The sequence below is a fragment of the Rhinolophus sinicus genome, chromosome 14 (assembly GCF_057876585.1).
Source record: "Rhinolophus sinicus isolate RSI-liver-muscle chromosome 14, RSI-T2T, whole genome shotgun sequence".
NCBI lineage: Eukaryota > Metazoa > Chordata > Mammalia > Chiroptera > Rhinolophidae > Rhinolophus > Rhinolophus sinicus.
The window spans coordinates 19,744,145-19,769,820 of NC_142514.1; the positions used below are offsets into that span (position 1 = coordinate 19,744,145).

Consider the following 25,676-nt stretch of genomic DNA (forward strand, 5'->3'; position numbering starts at 1 on the left):
ATGAATTGTTGGCAAAAAGTTCAGGTCGTCTAACTTTTTCATTCAGCCTTTTCAACACTTCCAAATAGTAAACTTGGTTAACTGTTTGTCCAATTGATACAAATTCATAATGAATAATCCCTTTGATATCAAAAAAGGTTAGCAACATTGTTGCAACAAGTTTGTGAACTTAATTGTCAGACCTCATATACTCCCACAGTGCACAAGGGTTCCAATTTTTCCACATCCTTGCCAACATTTGTTATTTTTTATTTTTCTTAAAGATTTTATTGGGGTAGGGGAACTGGACTTTATTGGGGAACAGTGTGTACTTCCAGGACTTTTTTCCAAGTCAAGTTGTTGTCCTTTCAATCTTAGTTGTGGAGGGTGCAGCTCAGCTCCAGGTCCAGTTGCTGTTTTTAGTTGCAGGGGGCGCAGCCCACCATCCCTTGTGGGACTCGAGGAATCGAACTGGCAACCTTGTAGTTGAGAGCCTGCGCTCCAACCAACTGAGCCATCCGGGAGGCAGCTCAGCTCAAGGTGCTGTGTTCAATCTTAGTTGCAGGGGGTGGAGCCCACCATCCCTTGTGGGACTCGAGGAATCGAACTGGCAACCTTGTGGTTGAGTGGACGCGCTCCAACCAACTGAGCCATCCGGGGGCTCAGTGGCAGCTCAGCTCAAGGTGCCATGTTCAATCTTAGTTGCAGGGGGCGCTGCCCAACATCCCTTGTGGGACTCAGGAGTTGAACCGGCAACCTTGTGGTTGAGAGCCCACTGGCCCATGTGGGAATCGAACCAGCAGCCTTCAGAGTTAGGAGCATGGAGCTCCAACCGCCTGAGCCACCGGGCCGGCCCCAATATTTGTTATTTTTTATTTATTTATTTTTATTATAATAATAGTAGCCATCCTGATAGGTATGAAGTGGTATCTCATTGTGATTTTGATTTACATTTCTCTAATGATTTAGAATGTTGAACATCTTTTCATGTGCTTAATGGTCATTTGTATATCTTTAGAGAAATATATATTCAAGTCCTTTGCCCATTTTTAAATCTGATTTTTTTATCATTGAGTTTTAATTCTGTATATATTCTGAATATTAATCTCTTATCAGATACATGATTTCCAAATATTTTCTCCCATTTTATGGGTAGCTTTTTTACTCTGTTGAGAGTGTCCTCTGATGCACAAAAGTTTTAATTTTGATTTAGCCCAATTTATCTATGTTTTCTTTTGTTGCCTGTGATTTTGGTATCCTATCTAAGTAACCATTGCCAAATCCAATGTCGAGAAGTTTTCCCCGTGTTTTCTTCTAGGGTTTTATAATTTTAGCTCTTACATTTAGCTCTTTTATCCATTGTGAGTTAATTTTTTTAATATAGTGTAAGGCAAGAGGGTCCAATGTTATAGCCACCACTTTTTGAAATTTAAAAAAACCCCACAAGAATTAGAGACCGATATTAGGATTTTGGGGGTGGGGCAATAAGTGATTTATCTTTCTAGAAAATTCAGTCTCTCACCCACTTTTGCTGTGCCCTCCATTTAGGCTCCACACAGTAATCAGAGTGATCTTTTAAGAAATACACATAAATCAAACCACATCACTGCCCTGCTTAAAATCTCTAGTGTCATCCTGTTGCACTCAGAATAAAATCAAAGCTTCTTGCCATTGCCCAAAGGTTCTGCATGATTTTGACCCTTGCTCACTTGTCCTGCTTTATATCTTGTTGCTTCCTCTTCAGCTTACTGCCTGTTAGTCACATGTGATTTCTGACCATTCCTGTAGCTCATCAATCTCTTTCCAGCCACAGGGTCTTTGCACATGCTGTTCTTTCTGTCTGAAACAACCTACCCCTTATATTCCCATGGCTGGCTCCTTCTCATTCTTCCCAACATGGCAGAAATATTATCTTGTCTTAGCTTGAAGCTCCATAACAAAATGGCATAGACTGGGTAACTTAAATAACAGAAACTTATTTTCTCACAATTCTGGAAGCTAAAGTCCAAGATCAAGGTGCCAGCATGGTTGGTTTCTGGTTTCTGTTTGTGCCTTGTAGATGGCTGCCTTCTTGCTGTGTCCTTACATGGCAAGGAGGGAGGGAGGGAGGGAGGGAGAGAGAGAGAGAGAGAGATTAGTGCCCTTATAAGAAGAGACACACTCTTTCTCAGGTGTCATGAGGGCCCCACCCCCATGACCTCATCCAAACATAATCATCTCCCAAAGTCCTCATTTCCAAATGCCATCGCATTGGGGGTTAGGGCTTTAACATGAATTTCAGTTCATAGCACACCTCCTCAGAGAAGCCATCATTGACCTTCCAATCTAAGCCAGTTTTTTTCCACAAGCCCCCTCACACTCCCACTGGGTAATGTCTATCACTATACCCTGTTTTTATCCTTCATGGTAGAGTGGCAACAGTGGGTAACTATACAGTAATTAGTGCAGCAATTTGTTCAATGTCTGCCCCTTCCCTGAGACCATAAATTTCAAGAAGTCAAGATTGTCATCTCTCCTATATTCCCTTACTCACTGCCTGGCACATACCAGATACTCAATTAATACGTATTGGATGAATGAACAAACCTTGGCTTATAACAAGTTCACATTTTTTTACTTTTTCACTAACCGTGAGAGTGGGGCAGGAAGGAAGGTAACAAGCACTGAGGGGCAGTATAGCAGAGTCATTACCAGGTGTTGGCACTAGACTGTGGAGTTAAATATCAGCTCTGCCATGTACGGGTCATGTGACCTTGGGCAAGTCATTTCACCTCTTGTGTCGAAGTTTACATTCCTTAAGACAAGTCAGCACACATTTGGATAATGAAAAACAATTGGGGGGCGGCCCAGTGGCTCAGGTGGTTGGAGCTCCATGCTCCTAACTCCGAAGGCTGCCCGTTCGATTCCCACATGGGCTAGTGGGCTCTCAACCACAAGGTTGCCAGTTCAACTCCTCGAGTCCCGCAAGGGATGGTGGGCTCCGCCCCCTGCAGCTGGGATTGAACATGGCACCTTGAGCTGAGCTGCCTCCTGGATGGCTCCGTTGGTTGGAGGTTGTCCTCTCAACCACAAGGTTGCCGGTTGGACTCCCGCGAGGGATGGTGGGCTGCGCCCCCTGCAACTAGTGGCAGCGACTGGACCTGGAGCTGAGCTGCGCTGCACCCTTCACAACTAAGACAAAGGAGGGCAACTTGGGGCTGGGCGGCACCCTCCACAACTAAGATTGAAAGGACAAATGACTTGGAAAGAAGTCCTGGAGGTGCACACTGTTCCCCAATAAAGTCCTATTCCCCTTCCCCAATAAAAAATCTTTAAAAAAATAAAAAAGGAAAAAGAAAAGAAAAGCAATTGGAAGAGGAGTAATAAGCTGAGCAGGGGTGAAGTGTGGGACTGAAAAGAGGGGTTGGGGATTGATTATCTATAGAGGGAGCAATGAGACCCTTAGCCTGCCCCCCCATCCTTGTATCCTGCACAATCAGGTGACTGACTACCCCTCCATTCGGCAGGAAGTTAAGTTTTTTTTCCCCTAGAGAAGTTAACCTAGAGAAACTCTGAACTTAGGACCAGCAGACACACAAAGGGTCAGAACAAGATACCAAATGGAAAATGGAGGGGATCCCCAGACACCTTCTCCATCTTTGCTATCCAGAAATGTGCCCCCCAGATTCTTTTCTGAAGGTCCCAGAGAAGGGAACTACAAACACTGATATTTAGATGTCCTCCAGTGTAAAATCATATCTTCACTCAGTTCCCTCACAGTGAAGCCCACCAGTTCACAGGGCCCCCACACGGATACACACACACACACACACACACACACACACACACCTGCTAATTAGTTATTCAGGGCTTCACTGAAATTGCAACCTTTAGTCACACATATCACCAGATATTTGAAGGAAGTCTCCAGGATAGAAGAGAAAGGCCAAAACAGACAACTAGACAAACAAATGTTTAAAAAAACAACAAAAGAACAATGCGGAGAGCAGAAGAAAATACAAAACAAAAACTATTAGTATCCTTAGAGAGATAAAAAAAAGATATTGTGTCCATAAAATAAGATGCTATATAAAAAGGAATAAGAAGAAAGGACACTGGGAAAATAAAACATGAGAGCCATAAGTTTTAAAAAGTCAATATAAAGGATGAGAGATAATGAAAAGGAAATTTCCCAGAGGATGTCTTTTTGTCCCAAAAAGACAAAGAGATGGAGATAAGGTAAGAAAATTCGAGGATCAATCCAGGAGACCCAATGTCTGAATAATAGATTGTCCAGGGAGTCCAGGAAAAGCAGAGGGGGGAAATGATAAAGAAATGATGTGAAGACCTTTCATACTGAAGAACATGAATCTTCAGACTGACAGGGCCCAGTAGAAATGAAAAAGAACCACCCTAAGGCACATCACCACAAATGTCAGAGTACGAGGGATAAAAAGATCCTAAAAGTTTTGGCAGTAGGGAGGACAGATAACATACGAATCATCAGGAATCAGAATGGTTCAGATACCTCAGTGACAATGCTGTAAACTAGAAGATAAGAGAGAGCCAGGCCTTCAAAATTCTGATGGAAAATGATTTCCAACCTACTATTCCATATACAGTTAAAGAAATCAGGATGTGTGGACAGAAGAAGGACATTTTCAGACATGCAGGAGTAACAATTTTTCTTCTTCTGTGCTTTCTTAGGAAGTAGAAGGTGTGCTCCACCAAAATAAGGTCATAAACCAAAATAAGAAAGACTTGCAAGCCAGAAAACCGGTGCTGTAACACAGGAAGACCGGTGTGCAGCTGGTCTAGAAAGCAACCGCTCCCAGATTGAAAGGGGAGGAGGGAGGCTCCAGGAAGTAGATCACTAGGAAAACAAAAGGAACTGATAGACTATGTGACTCCGTGGAAAAGGCATTTTATGGGTCTCTTGGCGTGTTTGAGGAGATTGAGCAATACGTACACAGAACTAAGCAAATGGAAAAAAAGAAGCAATTATTAATTCCAGGAAAAACAAAAATCTGTAGTAGACAATAAATGTAATGATCGCATACCACTTGGCTCAGCAGTGGGACGATATCTACGAAGTCCTAAGAATGTAAACCCTAAAAAAAATAAAGTATAAACTCTGAATATCAACTTTACTGAAAATTTAAAAATTGTGGTAAAACTATATTCGGAGGATGGAGAAAGGAAGTGGAGTTGAGTAGTGTAAGAATTAATCCTCATCTACCATAATAGGGAATTGGTAGGGGACATTACTAGTGTTCACTAACCTCTGGTTCTCCTCAAAGACGACTTCTCAGCCCCTGGCAGTTGGGTGGGGCCACATGACTGGTTCTAGTCAGTCGGCTTCAGGTGGCAGTGCTATGTTGCAGCTAGACTGAAGCTTCGATGACTCTGCCACTGTCTCTTCTCCCTCTTGATCAAGGAGGCCTCTGGGTAACATGGTAGAGCCATGAGACTGAAGCAGGCTGGAATTGCCTCATGGAATACAGTCGTCCTGGAGGCACTTTGGAGGGACTCTGAAAGGGTGAGGAAAAAATGTGCATTGGGGTAAGCCACCGAGATTTTGGGATAGTTTGTTACTGCTGCCGAGCCTGGCTTCACTGAATACAAACATGAACAGATACTGTCTAAAATTGATAAAATCAAGAAATAGCCATTTAAGCATATTATTTAGAATTATGGAGCTAATCACTAGAAGACTAACTGAAAACATGAAAAGTAAGAGCCTCTGGGGAGCAGGACAGAAGAATGAGGAAGGGTAGGGCAGAGGGGCACCTGTTTTCATTATAATACTGGGTGACTTTTTATACTATGTAATTGTACTACATTGGCAGAAATAAAATTTTATTAAAAGCTGTATACATATAAGTGGTTTGGAAGGGTTCCCACCAAGCCATTACACTGGCTGCCTCTTAGGAACGAGGGCCTGCTAGTCCGAATGTCTGTGGAACCACAGATGTGACCGGACGTGGGGAAGGGGACTACCCAGATGGAATGCCAGCCTGAGGAGTTTGGGTTTTATCCAAATGGCACTGGGGAACCACAGAAGGGTTGTTAGCAGTAGACTGTTCTCTGCAAATCTGCCTTTTAGAATGAACAGCCTGACTTACGTGGATGAGGACTTGTGGGGCAGAGGCTGCTGGGTGGTCCCTGATGAGGCTTGGACTAAGACATGTGTACAACAAATGTCCATACAATAAATGGACAGATATTAGTGCACATGCCTAATATTTCCCAGGTATTATTTGGTAGGGCCCATGAGATAGCAGGGAACAAAATGGACAAAATCTGCCCCGCTTACATGGGTTAGAGAGACAAATGAAGAGAAAAGAAGATAAATGTAAGTCAGGCTGTGGTTCATGCTATAAAGAAAAATGAAGCAGTGTTAGGAGATAGAGTGGTGATGGGGAGAGGGGTACTTTACATAGGAAGATCAAGGGCAGCCTCTCTGAGGAGGTGACCTTTGAATAGAGTCCTGAGTTGAGTGAAGGAGCAAGCCATGCAAAATTTTGGGGTTGAGGGTTCCAGGCAGAGACAGCAGCAATCCAGCGGCCCTGAGGTGGAAGTGGGCTTGATGTGTCCGAGGGAATAGCAAAGAGGCCAGGGGGTGGGGCATATCCCTCAAGGGGCAGGTTCTGGGAGCTGAGGCTCAAGAGGCGGTCTGGGCCCGTTTGTGGAATGTGGTGAGAACTCTGGGGAGCCCCCAGGGCCTTGAGAGCAGGGAAGTGGCATGATTTCTGAGGAGGTCAATAGGACAGGGCTTGGCGCTGGTTAGCTGATGGGTGGGGGAGGCCTGTGAGGAGAGGCGCGGCGGGGGCTCTGGCTGGCAGTCAGCGCTGGGCCTCTCAGCCCTGCCTGGACCAGCTACAGCGGTTTCATCACCCACTTCCCAGCATCCCAGCCCCCTCTGGGAATTGAAGGATCCTTCACAAATCAAAATAGCAGGCAAAGAACAGCCTCTAATTGTTCTGCGTAAAAGAAGCAAAATTAGACGAGTCAGCTGTGGGGTTGAGACCGACTCCCACACAGCTGTGATCCTGCATCCCCCCTGAAGACACGCTTCCCAATCCTTGCATTTCTGCTGTCTCCGAGCAAAACTTTTTTGCTTCTCCAACCTCAGGGCAAATGACAGCTATTCTGGGAAGGAGTGGGACAGATGCTGGCCTTGGAGGACAATGAGTGAGTCAAAATTTTTTCTAAACCAAACAAATCAGTCACTTCATGAAGGAACAACTTTAGCTGATATGAGCTTGTTCAGTCATTCAAAACCCATTGAGGGCACTCCTCCTGGGTGCCTGGGGCTCAGCATGGTATTGGGGGTATCAGATGGGTAGAGACACACAGTGTGAAGCCACCCTTAGGGTAGAATGGAGAGAGAGCACTGGTCTGGGAGTCAGGAGCGCTAAGTTCTTGCTTGGGTCTGCCACTGTCGCTGTGTGTGACCTTGGGTCGGTTTCCCCATCTCGCCCAATATGGGCTTTAGGCTACATAGTGTTTCTCAAACTTTAGAGTCCGTAAGAATCACTTGGTGGGGTGTGGGGCGTTCTTGTTAAAGATAAAGATGTTCAAAGATTAAGATCTAGAAGGTCTGGAGTGGGGAGTCCAAGAATCTGCATTTCTCACAGATTCTTCCAGTAATTCTGGGGGAAGTCCTTGCATAAAATCACTTCCTCTTAACTTCTCAGGGCTCTTCTGCTCTGAAATTTGAGGAGTCACTCATGCAGCCCTTCATGGGGTTTCTCAGATCATTCCAGGGACAGGAAAGCAGTTCTTACCCCAGCCTCGGTGTACCTGTGTGTCTCTGAAATGATCACACTTCACAGGGGCAGTCTGTCAGTGTATGCAGCCTCCTCTAGGCTACCCAGTGCCTAGCCCAGAAGGGGCCATGCCCTTGAATGTTGGCCAAACAAGGGGCCAGTTGTACAGGCAACTGTGCGGCAGCACAGGGCACGGAGGGATGGTGGAGAGTTTTGGGTGCAGGTGTGGTTGCAGATATCTGGCTTGGACACCTGGACTCATGCTCTGGATCAGATGTGTAACGCTGTCACCTGCTGCCCTTCCCCACAGCTGGGGGAATCCAGCTGCATGGGGATAAGATGGTCTGCAGGAAGGATTAGGAGCCCTGGTCTACTGTGGAGGACAATCTAAGGCCCAGTCAGTCTGCTAGGCAGAGTCCCTTCCTCAGAGCTGGCCAGTCATTTCCAAAAGCCAGGTCAGGGGTAGAAGGTCAGGTCACTCTGGTCTAGCCTCCACCCCTTCATGCTTTGTATATGAAGAATAACAACAGCTCTCATATACCGAGCACTTAACATGCTTTGGGCTCAGGGCTAAGAGCTTTATCATCTCATTAAATTTTATAACAACAGTGAGGTTGGTAAAAGTATCACACCTCTTTTTACAGTTATGGGCACTGAGGTTTAGAGGGTTCAAGTTACCAGCACAGCGTCACTCAGCTGATAAATAGGAGAGGCAGGATTAGAACCTTGATCTCTTTTCCTCTGGAACCCAGTTTTACCGTTAACCATATTGCTTAGTACCTCTCAGAAGATAAGGGCTTTTCCTAAAATACCTTCTGCCAAAGTTGCCCCCAGTCAGAGAAATCCTTTTGCATCTGTTATAGTGGAAAGGAGTGCTGCAGAATCAGACTGTTCCGGGTTCCATCCCCAACTCTGCTCCTGACCTTCTGCTCCTTGTGTGTGACCTGGGGCCAGTCATTTCGACTCCCCGAGTTTCATGTGCAACTGCAATCTGAAATGGAACGTTATACATGCACTTCCTTTTAAGGTACACTAAGATGAAGACGGCCACTAACATCTACATCTTCAACCTGGCCTTGGCAGATGCATTGGCCACCAGCACGCTGCCCTTCCAGAGCGCCAAGTACCTGATGGAGACGTGGCCCTTTGGGGAACTGCTCTGCAAGGCTGTGCTTTCCATTGACTACTACAATATGTTCACCAGCATTTTCACACTTACCATGATGAGTGTCGACCGCTATATCGCCGTCTGCCACCCTGTCAAGGCTCTGGACTTCCGCACACCCGCCAAGGCCAAGCTGATCAACATTTGCATCTGGGTCCTGGCCTCGGCTGTTGGTGTACCCATCATGATCATGGCTGTGACTCGTCCCCGGGGTGAGTGAGTGAGGGAGCCGTGGCACAGGCCACTGACACCAGGAGGCAGCACATGGGCTTCTGTGGGTTTGCAGCCCACTTACCAGGGTGGGTGTAGGTGTCTCACCAGTGGAGGTTATGGATTGCTGATCAATGTAAGTGTGGATGGCTGGCCAGTGGGAGTATGGATTGTCAAGCAGTGGGAATGTGAATGGCCGGCCAATGGGGAATGTGAATGGGTGACTGTTGTGAGGATGTATGACTGGTCCGTGGCCATCTGGGTTGCTGGCCAAAGGAAATTTCTAAGTGGGAGTATGGATGGTTGATCTATGTGCATGTAGCCTCTGGCCAGAAGTGTGTGGATGACTGTCCTACAAGGAGGTGGATGGATGACCAATGGGGTGAGGGTGTCACTGACCAGTGAGCAGTGGAGGCCACAAGATATGCAGTCCCATCCCAAACTCCATTCCACCCCAATTTGAAAACCACTGGCTCAAAGCAGGGCCTAGAGATTAGCCTTCAGAGAATGACAGCTAGGTGCATTTCCTCAGAGTAAAATGGTAATTAGTATCGTAAACACCTGTGTCAGTCAGGGTAGCTGCTGTAACAGTCTTCAAAGCTCAGTGGCTTAACACAGTATTATTTCTCACTCACATCACAGTCCAATGTGAAAAAGAGAAAAAAGGGCTCTATTCCATAGTCATTTAGGGATCCAGGCTCCAAATGATGGTTTTGGAATCCTTCACTGCTGGCATCTGGCCAGCAAATGAAGTAGTGAGAAAGCACAACCATTTTTAAATGTTTTGGTCCATCTCTTCCTAGTGATAGCTGGTCACATGACCCTAACTTGATGTAAGGAAGTGGGAGAATTAGTTTAGCCAAAGAACCCTGGTCAGTAACCTATCTGAGCCACACTATATCATGGGGTATTGAGAAGATTAAATGAGGTTATACATGTAAAACACTTAGGGCAAGGCCTGGCTCATTGCCAAGGCCCAATAAATAATAGCAGCTATTAGAATGATTAAGCCTGTGAGATAAAGACAAGGCAGGGACTCCTAACTCCATTTGACTATAAGGAAACTGAGAATCAGAGAGATCAGATGTTTTACTTAGGATCACACAGCCAGACACTTGGCTAGAACCCAAGGCTCCTGCCCCCATATCTGTTGCTCCTTTTGGCCTCTGGGGTGAAAGTTTGCAGATCATCAGTGCTGTGGTAGAGGGGAAGGGTAACGGGCCGGGTGGGGGGCTTCTTGGCCACCCTTGACTCTCACAAGGATAGAACCCCCAGTGCCCTTATCGTCTCTGAGCTATTGGTTTAGACTCAGCAGCTGGGTCCCATTCCTCACTGTCAGCCTTCAGTTTACAGGCCATTAACTGCAGCCCTGCTGGGGGCCAGGCCAGATGGGCTTCCTTTCTCCTCTCTTTCTCTCTCTCTCTCTCTCTCTCTCTCACACACACACACACACACACACACACACACACTCACACACACACACACACAAACATCATTTCCCCAGTGTGCCATCGGCACTTGTTGGTTCTTTATGCCACTTGCTGTGTGACCTTGTACGAGTACTCCTCCTCTCTGGGCCTGGGTCTACCATCTGTACAATGAAGCCCTTGGACTCCGTCATCCCTGTGTATCTTGCCAGACTGATGTCCTATGTCCACTCTGTCTGTGGGTCCCCAGCTCCCTTTTCACAACTCTCAGGCTCCAAGTCCACTGTATGGCTCCTCAATTCCAGAATCCCAAGAGATCTTGGGAGTCTCCTGGGCCATCCTCAGCCCTACATTTTTATTTCACAACATCCCCTAAGGTGCTAATCCAGCCCAAGCCCACACTCCAAAACCAGGGAGCTCATTGCATTCTGGGTGCCCCTCTTATCTCTGGACAAGTCTGGAAGTCAGAAAGTTCTTATCGTTAAGCTGAGGTCTGCCTGCCCAGCCCTACCCTGACCTCTGGACTCCCACATGTATCTACCCCTCAGCCCTGTGACGGTACCAAGAGCTTGAACCCCACTGTGCTTTACATGCCTTGGCCCATTTAATCCTCACAGGTTTAGGTCCTGTTATTAGTCCCACTTTACAGAAGCTCTCGGAAAGTTTGAATAATTTGCCTAAGGCCACACCACACAGTTAGTAGGACGTGAGTCCTGCTGTTAACTCATGCTCTTTATGTCACTTTAGCAATATTGTCCCCACTGAAGCTACTTTGAAAACGTGTGGGGTGTTTTGAGTTATAATGTCTGGCATCTAGTGGGCTGGGGCTAAATTGTATCATTACTGTTGCCCATGGACATAGAGGCTTATAAAGGGACTGGGAAGGGATCGGTTTTGGACAGGAGTCCACCACCCTCACAGAATGCAGGCGTTTTGAATAAACCTGCTTTTCTTTCCACCAAAAAAAAAAGGGGGGGGCAGGGACTGGGAAAGAATATAGGAATACCTTGTAGATTAGGGCCAATCCTGCTGGGGTCTTGAAGGATGAGTAAGAGTTCATCAAATGCAGAAGTGAAGGACATTCCAGGTAGAAGAATCACCTTGAGCAAAGGCCAGGAGGAGGCAGTGGAACTTGACAAGGGTGAGAAGAGTGGGCCAACAGGCAGGCAGGGCCCCCCTACGCCCACAAGCCCATCACCCCTGTCTGTCTTTCCTTGTTTCCTCCACCCAGATGGGGCAGTGGTGTGCACGCTCCAGTTCCCCAGCCCCAGCTGGTACTGGGACACGGTGACCAAGATCTGCGTGTTCCTCTTCGCCTTCGTCGTGCCCATTCTCATCATCACCGTGTGCTACGGGCTAATGCTTCTGCGCCTGCGCAGTGTGCGCCTGCTGTCAGGTTCCAAGGAGAAGGACCGCAGTCTGCGGCGTATCACGCGCATGGTGCTAGTGGTGGTGGGCGCCTTCGTGGTGTGCTGGGCGCCCATCCATATCTTCGTCATCGTCTGGACGCTGGTGGACATCGACCGCCGCGACCCTCTCGTGGTGGCCGCGCTGCACCTGTGCATCGCGCTCGGCTATGCCAACAGCAGCCTCAACCCCGTGCTCTACGCCTTCCTCGATGAGAACTTCAAGCGCTGCTTCCGCCAGCTCTGCCGCTCGCCCTGCGGCCGCCCGGAGCCCAGTAGCTTCAGCCGCGCCCGGGAAGCCACGGCCCGCGAACGGGTTACCGCCTGCACCCCGACCGACGGTCCCTGACCAGGACCGACCGGCCCGCCGCACACCCCTCCGGAGTGACCTGGCGGTCGCACCGAGTCCTAATGGGGGCGGGGGCCACGACGCGGAAGGGAGCAGAAGGAGGCCTCTGTTTTGGAGAAGGGGGCTGGGCTTGAGACAATATAGGGGCCGAAAGATGGGGCTCCGCAAGTGGGTGGATGGCTGGTCTGGGGCGGGGCAGAGGGCAGGACAGTGGGGCGGTGCCTCTGGACTGAGAGCACTGTGGAGGGCTCTGGGTTGGGGGGGCAGGAGGAAGAGCTAGCGACTCCAGAGGAGTGGGACCTGTGGCTCTAGAACTGGGCAGATAAGCGGGACCTCTACAGTGGGGCGGGACCTCAACCTTGGGACAGCCTCGAGTTCTAACCCTGAGCCGAGCCTGTGGGAGTGAGGGTCCTGCTTAAGACCTGAAGATCCTGGGCCCAGGACTCAACAGGGGCAGTGGTCTGAGAATTGAGCTGAAAGGTTGGGCCTCTGTGTAAGTGAGCAGGGGCCTCTTTTGGAGTGAGCTGGAAGGACAGGACAGTGAGGCGTGGCTACTGCTCCAGATTGGGCCGCAGAGAAAGGGCCTGTGTGCAGGAGATAGGGGCCTGAACTTTGGAGTCGAGTCCTAGCCTCAAGTTCTAGCAAGAGGAGGGGCTCGCCGAGGTCCTTCAACTTGACAGCTTTATAAATAAAGAGAAAAAAAAATAGAGAGAAGGAGAGAAATACGTATACCTTGTCTCTCCTTGACAGTCATTTCCTTGGAATGGGCAGTAAGTGCCTCAGCATCGAAGTCGTGTCCCCAGCACTGCGTCCCCCTGGGGGTGGGGACACAACAGTGGAGCAGGGCCAGTGGCTCCAGGATAGGATAGTGGGACAGGGCCTCAGTTTGGGTAGGATCCCCAGCCCCCAGTTCCATCGGGGCTCAGAAGGAGTAAGGAGGTGTGGCAGCTTCAGTTCCAAAAAACAGAGCTGCAGGTCAGCCTCTGTACCAAGGGATGGTGGTAGGGGGCTGAAGTGGGAAGTGGGAGGTGGTTCTGCTTTGAGGTTTGGTCTTAGAGCCAGAGGGCAGATGCTTTTGGGGGGGGGGGGTGTCTCTAGAACCCTGGCTTCTCTGGCCCCGGTGCTGGAGGACAGAAGACTGCGAGTTACAGCTCTCTGGAGAGTAAGTGCACCTGGAACTAGATGGGGCGTCTGAAGCACCAGTGCAGTTTCCCTCCTCCCAGCCTCTGAGTCTTTGGCTCCTGAGAAGAACCTCCAAGAAATCCTCTCCCTTCTCCTAACATCTGGCTGTGCCCAGTGTGTCCAGTGTTTCCAGTGAGCTGGAACTGCCCGCACAGGGACCTGACTGAAGGAACTGGGGGGCAAGGCTTTTATAACTGTTATGCTAATATCCATGTGTGCTCCCTTCTCTCTTTCCCCCTAGACTTCCAGGTCCCCCACCTGCTCTAGCTGCCCCCTCCAAGGTGCCAAGAGGGGGGTTCCACTGAGAGCTAGGCATAGAAGTTCTTCATTTGGTTGGCATTTTATTCAGGTGTTCTCAGATCTTTGCTTCCCCCAATATCAGGGTCTGTCCTTGTTTCCGTTGCCTCATCCCCCCCCCCAGACACTGCCTCAGTCATATATCCTGACTCCCTATTGAAGCTGTATTCTGACATCCTTGTAAAAACAAATTTAATTTTCTTCCCTTTTTGGGACAGATAGAAAGAAATTGACGTCTTTGTCTCAAGCCAAAAAAAAAAAAAAAAAAAAAAAAGGAAAGAAAGAAAGACAGAAACAATATACTTCTTTTCCCTTGACAGTCATTTCCTTGGAACAAAAGCCTTTCCCCTGTCTGGGAGGCTGTCACTCTAACAGGGGCTGAACTATCATTCAGGGGGTTGGGGGATTAGACACCAAGATGGGCTTTGGGCACATTAGAAGTAGGGATGCTCTTAGTGGGCAAAGCACAGTCCCTTTTTCAGGGTGAGGTCCCTGAAAGCTGCCGACCTGGGAAATGTTTTCCTCCAGGAAAGGCTCCACTAGTGCCCTGGAAGATGTGGGGCAGTGCCCAGCACTCACATCCAGCCTGCTAAGCTACCTATGCCTGAGGTGCCAGCTCACCTTATCACCTTCACCATCCAAATGGAGCCTGTGACCATAGAGACCTCTGGTTCTGAATGGGGGTGGGTATCAGCAAGGCAGGAACACTCCTGGACACTCCTTATCACTTTGGGACCCCTCCTGAGAATGCCTTGGGGAGATGTCAGAGGAAGGGGACAATTTAGGAACTGGGGAAGACTCCTGAAGGAGGTGACATTGGATCCAGGTCTGCTTATTCTTGCAAGGACTGTGTCCCCTTCAACGTCTCCCAGGACAGGCCTGTCTCAAGGCTGCTCCAGGTCTGCTCACTGACATTTTCTGTGGCTATGACAGATCTGGCTCCCTTTTACCACTTCTCATATATAAGTTTGTCCTGGGCTCAGCAGGGGCTGGGTCCAGACCACATTGCATTTAAGGTAAAGCAAACCGTATTGAAATCTACTTCATGCCAGGCTGTGCACATTGGGCACTGGAATTTGGATATGAGTCAGACACACCTCTGCCCTCAGAAAGTTTGAGCCTGTGCAGGGAGACAAAGCATAAACAGATCACTGCATCTCAGTGTGATTGATGCCTGCAGTGACAAAGCCCCAGGGAGGGTGTCATAGGAAAGTGCGTTTCCTAGCTTTTTACTGAAACATTTGTAGCAATTCTGGAAGAGGTGGAAAGGGGTCAGAGGGCCTTAAAGGATGACTAGGGGTTGGCCACCAGGAAGAGGGCACAGCGTGTGCAAAATCATGGAAATGTTCAAGTGCTTGGCAAACCCAAGAAGCTGTGTGCAGCTGAAGCATGGAACTTAACTGAGTGGTTCTGATACTAACCCTTGGTGGACATTGGGTGGGGAGTGGGAAAAATAGTATTACTCTTATTTTAGAGGAAAGTCAGGCTCAGAGAAGTAAAGCCACTCACCTCTAAGTCACAGAGCTTGTTAGTGGTGGCAGAACTCAGGGCAGTAGAACGCCCAAGTTTCCAGTGAATTCCAGGCATCATTGAAGTAGAAGAGCCTTAATAGCTGGAACCCAGGATGAGGTTTCTGAAGACTTAAAACCAAATGGAAAAATCTGAAGGAAAGGGCAATTTTCTATGAACTTTTGTTCCTTCTGGCACTCTCCAGCTCTTCACATTTCAAAATGTACTGTGCATGCTGCATTTTATAACTCCAAATTGACAGTGTAATTCTAGATCGTCACAAGGCTCTCAGAGCTGTGGAGTAGGTCTGATTTCCCCCCAAATTTCTATTCCTCTCTTTTCAGGAGGTGGGAGGGAAGTTTTTGCCTCTGGTTCCAAAATGTCTTACAGTTTCAGTGATTGAGGCTAGAGTCAGATCTTGGCTTTCCCTCTCTGTGCCTCAGTTTCCTCCTCTGTAAAGTGAACTTCCTTCATGGGGTCGTTGTGAGGATTTAATGAGTAATGTATGTATAACAAAGATTAATAAAAACAAGATAATTATTTTTCAACCCGCTTATTCTAGTTCAGGATTGCGGGTGGCCAGAGCCTCTCCTGGCAGTTCAGGGCACAAGGCAGGACCCTACCCTGGACAGGACACTTTTCCTTCAAAGGCCCAGTCACACACACACCCACACTCACTCAGACAGGGACCATTTAGATACGCCCATTCACCTCACGTGCATATTTTTGGGATCCCACACAGACATGGGAGAACGTGCAAACGCCACACAGTGGCCCCGGCCAGGAATCAATTTTTTTCCCCTCATCAGTGTTCTAATGACATGACATTGAATGAAACGTTATTCGAGGACCTGCTATAAAGGCCCCAGCACTGAAGTAAGCTCTTAGTACATGGTAAGTTGCCTTCATTACTTAAAAGTGGAGTTGCAGTGCAGGTCAGAGCTAGAGACCTAGAAGGAAGGTAGATGAGCTTTCAGAACGAGTAATGAAGAGAAAGAAGAAACGGAGGACCCAGCCTGGGAATCCCTCTAGGCTCAGGAGCCGCTGTGGAGAATGAGAAGCTGTTGAGAAGAAGAAGGAGGATGGGGAGAATGTGCTGCCATGGAAACTGGAGGATGAGGGCGTTCCCAGGGGGAGGGAATGATGGAAAATTTCAAGTGTCATATAAGAGGTTGGGAGTGGGGAGGGCAGGAGGGTGATGGGAGTAAACCGGAGTCCTCAAGTTCAGTCTCCCACATGGCCTGGGAAGCCCCAAACCTGGATTCAAATCGCAGCTCTGAAGCTAACTGGCTGTGTGACTTAGGCAAGGGATTTGCCCTCTCTGAGCTTCTGTTTCTTCCTAGATGGAAGATGAAGGAATGAGTCAGTCTCCAATATGATGCTTAGTCTCTAATAAGATTCCTGATTTTGCTGGATTCTTGGCCCCTCGCTAACAACGTGATCTGAGGCAAATCACCTCACTTCTAAGAGCCCCTCTGAAGGCTAGAGGTGTTGCCATGAGGTACTTACCAAAGTTTCTAGCATGTAGCAGGTCCCCAAGACAGGGTTATTTTTATAACCACGATGGGGTTGCCAGAGGCAACTGTATAAGAAGGTTTGCTTGGCTTACAACTTGAAATGCTCCTTCAGGGGGAGAGGGGCTGCCAGAGTCCTGAGAGGACTGGATGGAGCAATAATCCAGCCCGGGCACCTGCTAGGTCCACCCAAGGACCAGCCCTCTCTGTTTTCAGCAATAGCTTCCTAGGCCGGAGCCTGGCATCTGGTTTCCTTCCCTGCCTGGCACCTACTGCAGATTCCCATGGGAACAGCTCTGCAGGCTCCAAAGCCCCAAAGAAGGGATGCCCCTGGGTTGTGGCCCCAACACGCACACACAAAACACATACACACACCTTTCTTTCATTATGGATTTATTCTTTCTTTCTTTTATTTCTGGGCACAGAGCACATAGTGCTGGGAGCTGGGGGGAGTCTGAGCCTGGTCCCCCACTCCGAGCTTGCAGAGACTGGGGACTAGGACAGCTGGCTGTGTGGTTCTGGTGGCAGGCAGCTTGGGAATTCAAAATGGGACCCAAAGAGGGCCTGGTGAGGGCCTTCAAGATGGACATCATGATGGAGTAGAGCACTAGGCTGGGGGTTGCCCAGGTTCTAGCCCTGTCACCTCCACTGGCCACGAGCTCCACAGGGGGCCCAGCCCTTCCCGGAGTGCAGAATGCTTTCCCACACCGTCTCAGTGAGAAGCCCGTGTGATGGCAGTAGGTAATACACAGCACGTAGTGCTCATCAGTGCTCTCAGCATTTTACATGGGGTAATTTAGTTCATCTTCACAGCATAACCATGAAGTAGGCATTCTTATTATTACCTCAATTTTACAGATGAGGCAAGTGAGGCTCAGAGAGGGGAATGACTTGCCAAGGCCACATGGCATGTTGATGGCCAGGCCAGCAAGGATGCCATGTTAGATCTGTCAAGCCCATTTCCTCTGCTTTCCTTTTCCTGCCTCCCAAGAGGAGCTCAGTGATTCCACAGAGGACACCAGGGAGTCCTGTGTCCAGCTCACAGGCATGGATGGAGCATTCCCAGGGCCCGTTTTCGTGTCTCATCACCTTGGCAACGGAGCCACATGCCAGCCACCCAAGAAACGGCTGTGACCTTGGCGGGTCCCTCTCCCCATTCATTCCCTTCCTGCCTTGGAAGACCTGCTTGCTCTGTCATTTCTCGACTGCCTGCCATAACTTTGCTGTGTGACCTTGGGCAAGTCACTTCACTCTTTGAGCCCATTTCCTCAATCGTGGATGACAATGCTCACCTGGTAAGAAATTGTGAAGATTTAGAATGAGGCTGTGAGTGAAGGACCTTGTCTGTTTTGGTCAAGAAAATGTTCCCAGCAAATTGCACTGCAACTGGCACACACTAGTTATTCTACCCAGTGGCTGAATGAAGTGCCTGGTGCATAGGAAGTGCTCGACGCATGGAGCTTTTTAATGTTATGTAGTGTTTGAGGTTACATGCTCCGACCCATGTCTCAGTGCTGTAGGCAGGTCAGGAGCAAAGGACTTCCACTTTGAACCATCTCCTTGAGTTTTGGAAGGTGGGACAGAATGCATGGGAGAAGAAATTATCAAGAGGATGTCTTCTCCCCAAGTACTTTATACATAGCTGTCCCCTTTTATCCTCACTAGGACTGCTCTCCCAGGGTCCCAAGAGGTAGGCACAGCCTGGGAGGGAAGAAAGGTCCCTGGGTAGCACTGGCCTAGGCCTTCAAGCCTGAACATTTGAGTCATGGGGATGGAGTTCTTCGGTGGGTGTTGGTGCAGGTGACATCCATCGGAAGGGGCTCATCTTCTAGAATCTCCTCTTGGAATGAGTCCCAAGCCAGGAGACAGGGAATGTGGGTTGACTCTTTGTGTTCCACTTCTTGCTGTTTGACTTTGGGCAGGTTTCTGTCCATCTCTGCACCTCTGCACAATGGAGGGACAGAGGTAGGCGTTGATGGGTTCTGGGGGTTCTGTCATCCTGAGAGAGAACAGAGACATTTCCTTCATGTTCCTTGACCCCCAGAAATAGCTAGCTATTGGTAAAATCCCCCGGGCATTTGCCCAGAGGCAGGAAAAAGGACGCCTAGGGGTCTGGTGTTTGTCATTGGAGCTGCTCCACTTTGGGGTGAGGGAAGCAGGCATGCCACAAATGAAGCTAGACTCAAACACCTGGCTTTTTGCCTATCCTGGGTCCCATCTCGGTACTGAGGACTCAACCTTCTGTTTTCCCAATAAAGCGAGCACTATTCTTAGTGTCTGCATCTCTGGCTGTTTCTTTTGCTCACCTTCTGTGATTCCCTTGTGTCAGGAGGCCCCAGTCTGGGAGGGTGCTATAGACCTGCTCGCTCACACTGAGTGGAAAGTATAGCCCTACCCTCAGCACCTGTCTTGGAGGGAGACAAAACACTGTCCTGAAGAACCCCATTTGTTTGGAGAGACAGACACACGAGGCAGCTGTAGCCACTTCCTAGAGTAGGCCCCAAACCAAACCAGGCCTCTGAGCCTCCCTCTCCTCCTCCCACCCTCCCGTTGGCTCCTCCTTCTTCCCTGTGGCCCACCCCCCTAATCTAAGTCCCTTTCCTACCCCACATGGCTCTTGGGACTCCCACTAACTCCCCCTTCCGTCCACCCTACCCCCACCTCATTTCCATCCCCCTGCCCCACAGTGACTTTGCCTTTGGCTATGGAATCCCCAAACCTCTGTGTATTCGAGGCAGCCCTGGCTGTGGGAGTTAGAGCCTGATGCCCCATGCCACCTTCTCCACCTCTTCAGTGTTCTCAAATAGTTGTTGGCCCTGATGGTTAATAAGTAACTCTTTGGAAGGGAAACTTCCTGGCCCAGGATCTGCCTTCCCACCACGTGTGACCAGGTCCTTAAGAGGGCATCAGGACACGGAGCCCCTCTTCCTCTTCTGGGGCAATCTTCCCTCAGAGACCCAGAGCCTCAGCCTGGGGCAGCCCACCTGGGGCCGCTGTGTCACGGTGATGAGCACCCAGGTGGAGCCGCCCTGACTCAGCCTGGGATCTCAGCCCCCCTTAGCCGTAGACTGTGGGCAGCAGTTGGGCAGCAGTTGGGCAGGGCTCCCAACCTTCCCAGGGAGGGGGGGAGGGGGGGAGGGGGCTTGACTGCTGGGCCTCAACCTGCTTACAGAGAGGGACTCAGGTTAAGGAGACTTCACAGAGGCCTGGCAGCTGCACCCAGAGCTAATGCCCACTGCGGCTAGGAAGGACATCTCTAAAGGTAAAAGAGAAGGGGGTGGGAGGTTGGGATTGGCGGGAGTGGGAGAGAGAGAGACACAGAGAGAGGGGGAGAGAGACAGAGAGAGTTTGCACAACATGTGCATGGGCACCTGGGTGTTTATCTGAGTGCCTGTGCACAGTGGAAATTTTTCATTTCCCTTTGTGTATGCCCCAAGGAAAGGCACATCTGTATAACCACTCTGGGCATCACTTTCCTCTTTTGTAAACTAGAGTAACAATTATAACTAACTTATCAGGACTTTCCTGAGGAAACAAGACAACAGCTGTGCATGGTAACTAGGGCACTTTATTGTTGGGAAACACTCTGCCTTTAACCTTCAATAGCTCTCAGTTGCTTGAAAAATCCAGATGACCTCTCATGCCCCTTCCCAGTGGGGGATTCTAGGAATCTAAGTTCAATCTTGCCTGTCTACAACCTTAAGCTCACTCTGAGGGAGAAGGGGGACCCTCCCCAGGAAGAACGTGGGCCCAGCCCAAGGGCAGGCAGTTCTCAGAGAAGTGGAACAGGCAGGGCAGACTCCTGTCATGTGCCAACTTCATCATACTTCCAGGCTAGTCCCACTTCTTCTGCCTCTAGGAAGCCTTCTGTGATTGCTCTGTGCTGACCTTTCACCTTCCTGGAATCCCCCACAGCGGCTACCAGGGCTGCCCCACGCTGAGCAAGACCTGCTCTTTCTCAACAGGCTGCCAGCCCCACAGCATCGCCAGACACATGGGAACCCTGCTGCTCCCTAAGGGGAAAAGGAAAGATGGTGGAAAGAAACAGGTTTTTTTTCCTTCAATAACATTTATGATTACTACGGAATGCTCATTATAGAAACTGAGAAACTTTATAAGCTTGAAAAGAAGGGGGGGGAATTACCCCAGTTCCCCCATTCTATTAACATTCAAGTGTTGTCCCTCCCCAGGGGCAGACCCAGGGTGTACACAGGTGATTCCAGAACCCTCTGAAATGGGGTGTGTACTGTGTCACCATGCACTTTGCTGCAGGATTCATTGAAGGTGCCAGGAGTCCGGGTCCAGGACACAAAATGTTAACAGGTACTGAACTGGGGTGGTCCATACGCGCCACACAGCCACATGCACATAGACCCACACTGATCCGGAGGCCACACATACACACACCTGTGTGCACAAACATCCTCCTCATACAGGCCTTCACACTGTCAGGTACATTCTGTTCTCTCACCCAGACTCCCGGTACCTGTATACATGTTACTCACATACACATGCACCTATGCATTCATACCACAGGTACGCACGTGTATTTATTTATACACACACTTTCCACCGGGAAACACACTCATTCATACACCTAATGTTCTTACACGTGAAGTCAAGCAAACAGCTTGGCCTGGGAGAAATTTAGGAGAATCTGCGGGAAGATAAGCACATTTCACGGATGCTGCTGCCACCTACTGGCCACACCTGGCATTAACACCCTTATTTAGTTTCTACTCCTGATCTGGAGTCTGGCTCAGTCACCTGCTCCACTTTCTCCTCATCCTTGGAAGCTGTGGACTGGAACTGGTTCCTGAAGGAGGGTCTTGAATGAGGGAAGCATTCTGTTGGAAGATACTGGGTGAGCGTGGGCTGGGCAGGGTGGGGAACTATCACTGACTGACCACCCATTTTGAGTTAGGCACTGCTGTCCTTTACAGCTATTACCTCATTTATTTTCTTTCTATCCCATGTGCCTTCTACAATGCCTGGCACATGAAATGTCATAATAATTGTTTCAATTGAACAATTAAACACACTGCAAAGGGAGTATTTTTAACAAATGGGGAGATGGAGGCTCAGAGAGGGGAAGTGACTTGCCCAAAGTCAGACAACAGCTTCCTCTGATAGTCAGGACATTACTCTGAAGAGAAAGATAAGGAAGATGCAGCAAAGCTGGAAATCTTTACTAAGACCGGCAGGAAGTCCAGCCCAGATCCCCACTCCCAGGGGACCAGGAGAAGGGCCAGAGGTGGATGAAGTCAACCTGGAGGCTGATTTCCCCACCCAGGCAGGTTCCCCTACCCTAAGCTGCTTCTTCAAATTCATTCATTCAACTAACATATACTATAAACAGTGCGCAGGCTCTGTGCGCAGACTGAGGATAAGCAGTGAGCCAACAGATCAAAGTCCAGCCTCTGCCCTCATTTCGGTGTTGGGTCTCCCAAAGGGCTCCTTCCTTGCTGTCCCATGCGCATGGGCCTCTGGGACCACCTTTGAACTTCTCTTTGCCATTTCTAGCTGTACTGAGCACATAGAGGGTCCAGAGTGAGAGCATGGAGATGCGGGTTGGGGGTGGGAGGGGATGGTTTAGCCCCAACTGTCCAGTGTTGAGAGTGAGCAAAGAGAACCTCAAACCTGGAGCCAAGCAGACTAGGTTTGAATCCAGCCTCAGCCACTAACTTGTTCTGTGACCTCGGCCACCTCTCTTACGTTTGCTGGGCCTCTGTTAAAGCAAAGGGCTTGAACTTGAATAGTGGTTCCAACTCATAGTTCCTTAGGAGCACCGGGAGAGGCCAAGCATAGGGACCTTCCAACACCCCGACACAGCTTCCTCTGTTTTCCACATGGGGCTTCTAAAAGAGTTTGACAGTCCATTGGACTGGTTGGTCTCTAAGTTATTCTTAGCCCTAAAAGTTTTAAGACGCAGTCCCTGTCTTACCTGACCACCAGATTGTGAGCTAGAGAAGGGCTGGGACTGGGTCTGAATCCTCTCTCCCACCCCCACCCCTCAGGCCTGGCTGCAAGAGGAGGGGCTTAGGATGTGTCCATCTGGACTGACCATACGTGGACAAGCTCAGACTGACAGCACTGCAGGGACTCAGACAATTCTGCACTGAGCAGAGGCTTCCATGCCAAGCGCAGTGCTGGCACTGCCTGGGGAGGCAAGGGCTGGCAGAGAAGCCTTCCTGGGGCTCATGGGGGTGGACCCCCAAGCCTGGAAAGCAAAGGAAGATTTCAACTGGGTGAATGAAGGATCCCTGAGCAGTCCTGGCTTGAGCAACCCAACCGTTAGGATGTGGCCACACAGAAGGTGCAGTGACTATGGCTTCAGTTCCAGGGACGAAACTCTGGGAGATCTGAGTGAAAATCCCGCCAGGGTGGTGGAGGTGGGGGGAGGGGAGGGCATTGGGAGACATGAACCCTGATCCTGCTCTGGCTTCAGAATTCCCACATCGCCTGTGGGAGACCTCATACTTGACTCCACCAAGTCTAGGGGTGGACTCACCACGAGGCTATATGTCAGTCAAGGCCTTACACGTGCATAGGCCCTAAAAGGGACGCTGGTCTTGTGTTCATATGTTTCTGTAACATTTGCAGAAGTAAAATACGCTCACTTCAATTGGTTAAGACCACTGTCTCTTTCCACTGACTACCCCTCCTTCCCGCTGTGTCCTCCAGCTTGAATGGCTACAGGCATTTTGTATTCTTAGTTTTGCCCTTTTCTTTTCTTTTCTTTTCTTTTCTTTTCTCTTTTCTTTCTTCCTTCCTTCCTTCCTTCCTTCCTTCCTTCCTTCCTTCCTTCCTTCCTTCCTTCCTTTCCTTTTTAACCCCTACACTCCCAAACCCATTATAGGTCTGAAGCTTTGAGCCACAAAACCCTCTATGGATATGCTACAACTGAACTTTTTCTCCCTACCACCCCCACCAGCCACCGGTTCACATGTTGAAGCCCTAACCCCCAATGCTACGTATTTGGAGATGGGGCCTTTAGGAGATAATTAGGTTCAGGTGAGGTTGTGAGGGTAGGGCCCTCATGATGGGATTAGTGTCCTTATAAGAAGAGATGCCAGAGCGCTTGCTGTCTCTCTCTCCATGTCATGTGAAAACAGTGAAAAAGCCACTGTCTGCAAGGCAGAAAGAGAGAGAGGCTCATCAGAAACCTGCCATCCTGGCACTCGGATCTCACACTCCCAGCCTCCAGTACTGTGAGAAAATAAATTTCTGGTGTTTAAGCCACCTAGTCTACAGTATTTTGTTATAGCGAACTGGAGCTGACTAACACAGAATAAAAACTTCAGGAGCAACACTTGGGTATGTAGAGGACTCAGATATTCTTGCTTCTCCTTTGGAGACTTGCCATTAAACATAATTCTCCTGGGTTATCTCAACCCTTATGCACCTCAAGGATTTTCTAAAAACAGCTCAAATAAAGTCATGGCCTGCTACTTAAAGCAAGGAGGCCCACAATTCAGAGAGACACTCACCCCAGTTCACCTGATGCAAAGCAAGGAGCCCAATGGGCCCTTGCTTGTATGTAGCACTGGGTTGGAAGGGTGGTCCTGGGTGGGCTTCTGTGGAATCCTGCTATACTATGCCATGTAAGTGTCAACATAAGAAATGTCTAGGGGGTGGCTAGTTGGCTCAGTTGGTTAGAGCATGGTGCTAATAACACCAAGGTTGCCAGTTCAATTCCCGCATGGGCCACTGTGAGCTGTGCCCTCGTTAAAAAAAAAAAAGTGTCCAAATATGTAGAGAATTACCTTGTCAACTATAGTTGACATTCAATATTATTTTATATTAGTTTCAGGTATACGGCGTTGTGGTTAGACATTTATATAATTTATAAAGTGACCCCCCCCCAATTAGGCTAGTACCCACCTCGCACTATGCATCATTATTGCAATATTATTGACTATATTCCCTACGCTGTACTTTACATCCCCATGACTATTTTGTAACTACCAATTTGTACTGCTTAATCCCTTCACTTTTTCACCCAGCCCCCAACCCCCTTCCTATTTGGTAACCATGAGTTTGTTCTCTGTATCTATGAGTCTGTTTTTGTTTTTGTTTTTTTTAATTTTTAAATTTTGTTCTTTAGATTCCACATATAAGTGAGATCATATGGTATTTGTCTGTCTCTGTCTGACTTATTTCACTTAGCATAATACTCTCTAGGTCCATTCATGTTGTTGCAAATAGTAAGATTTCTTTTTTTTTTTTTTAATCACTGAGCTGTAGAGAATTTCTACATATGAGTTTATTTGAGCGAAACTGATGACATATGCCAGGGAGCAAGATCTCAAATGCTCTTGCTTTTTTTTTTTTTTTTTTTTTCACACAGACCTCCAAATAAGCTTCTGGCCCCACAATTCTGGATCTGGCCTCTGGGTCCTCGGTTTTCCCAACTTCAAAGATTGCATAAAGGCTGTGAAAGGTCTTTGCAGGAGTAAAGACTATCTTTTAATCCTCTCAAAGGCCCTGAGAGAAGAGATGAGGAACAAGGATAAGAGACTTACCTGTGGTCTCACAAATCGTGGTGAGCTGGAGATGCAATCCATGACAGTTCCACTTAAAAGCCCACCCTTTCACCACAACCCGCTTCCTTCAAACTAATACCCACGCACTCAAGTCAGCTCGTCTGTAGAGCCCCTGCCACAGCTTCTCTCAGGAGCTCTGCGCCTCCGCGGAAGCAGCCGTATGACCACAAGGTGGCGGCAGACACCTCCTTTCTTTCTCCTTGGCACCTGCTCCTCCCAGGTTTCTTAGCCCCTCAAAGCCAGAATCTTAGACTTCTTAGCACTTCAATCAATTCCTTCCTGTCCTCTCAGGAAATAGTGAGTGCTGCCTTCAAGTCCTGGCCTTGCCATTTACTGGCTGT

The 25,676-nt window shown here is 48.8% G+C and overlaps 1 protein-coding gene and 1 long non-coding RNA gene across 3 annotated transcripts in view; one reads left to right on the forward strand and one right to left on the reverse strand.

Annotated features, from left to right (window-relative positions):
- Positions 1-19,071, forward strand: part of OPRD1 (opioid receptor delta 1) — a 41,230-nt gene extending 22,159 nt beyond the window's left edge. Inside the window, exons 1-3 of one of the 2 annotated variants that reach the window (XM_088790768.1) lie at positions 5,550-7,152; positions 8,758-9,107; positions 11,764-19,071. In XM_088790768.1, coding sequence (XP_088646894.1) covers positions 7,130-7,152; positions 8,758-9,107; positions 11,764-12,287 — 897 coding nt within the window. In that variant the 5' untranslated portion in view covers positions 5,550-7,129 and the 3' untranslated portion in view covers positions 12,288-19,071. Of the gene's footprint in view, positions 1-5,549; positions 7,153-8,757; positions 9,108-11,763 lie in introns of those variants that run through there. The other variant, XM_088790767.1, reaches the window with a different exon arrangement.
- On the reverse strand, positions 1,603-11,772 carry LOC148755588 (uncharacterized). The gene is made up of 3 exons (XR_016018594.1): positions 11,539-11,772; positions 5,241-5,489; positions 1,603-2,060 (listed from the first exon to the last, which is right to left on the reverse strand). It is a non-coding gene; the product is annotated as an uncharacterized LOC148755588 (long non-coding RNA).
- Positions 19,072-25,676: the final 6,605 nt, after the last annotated feature.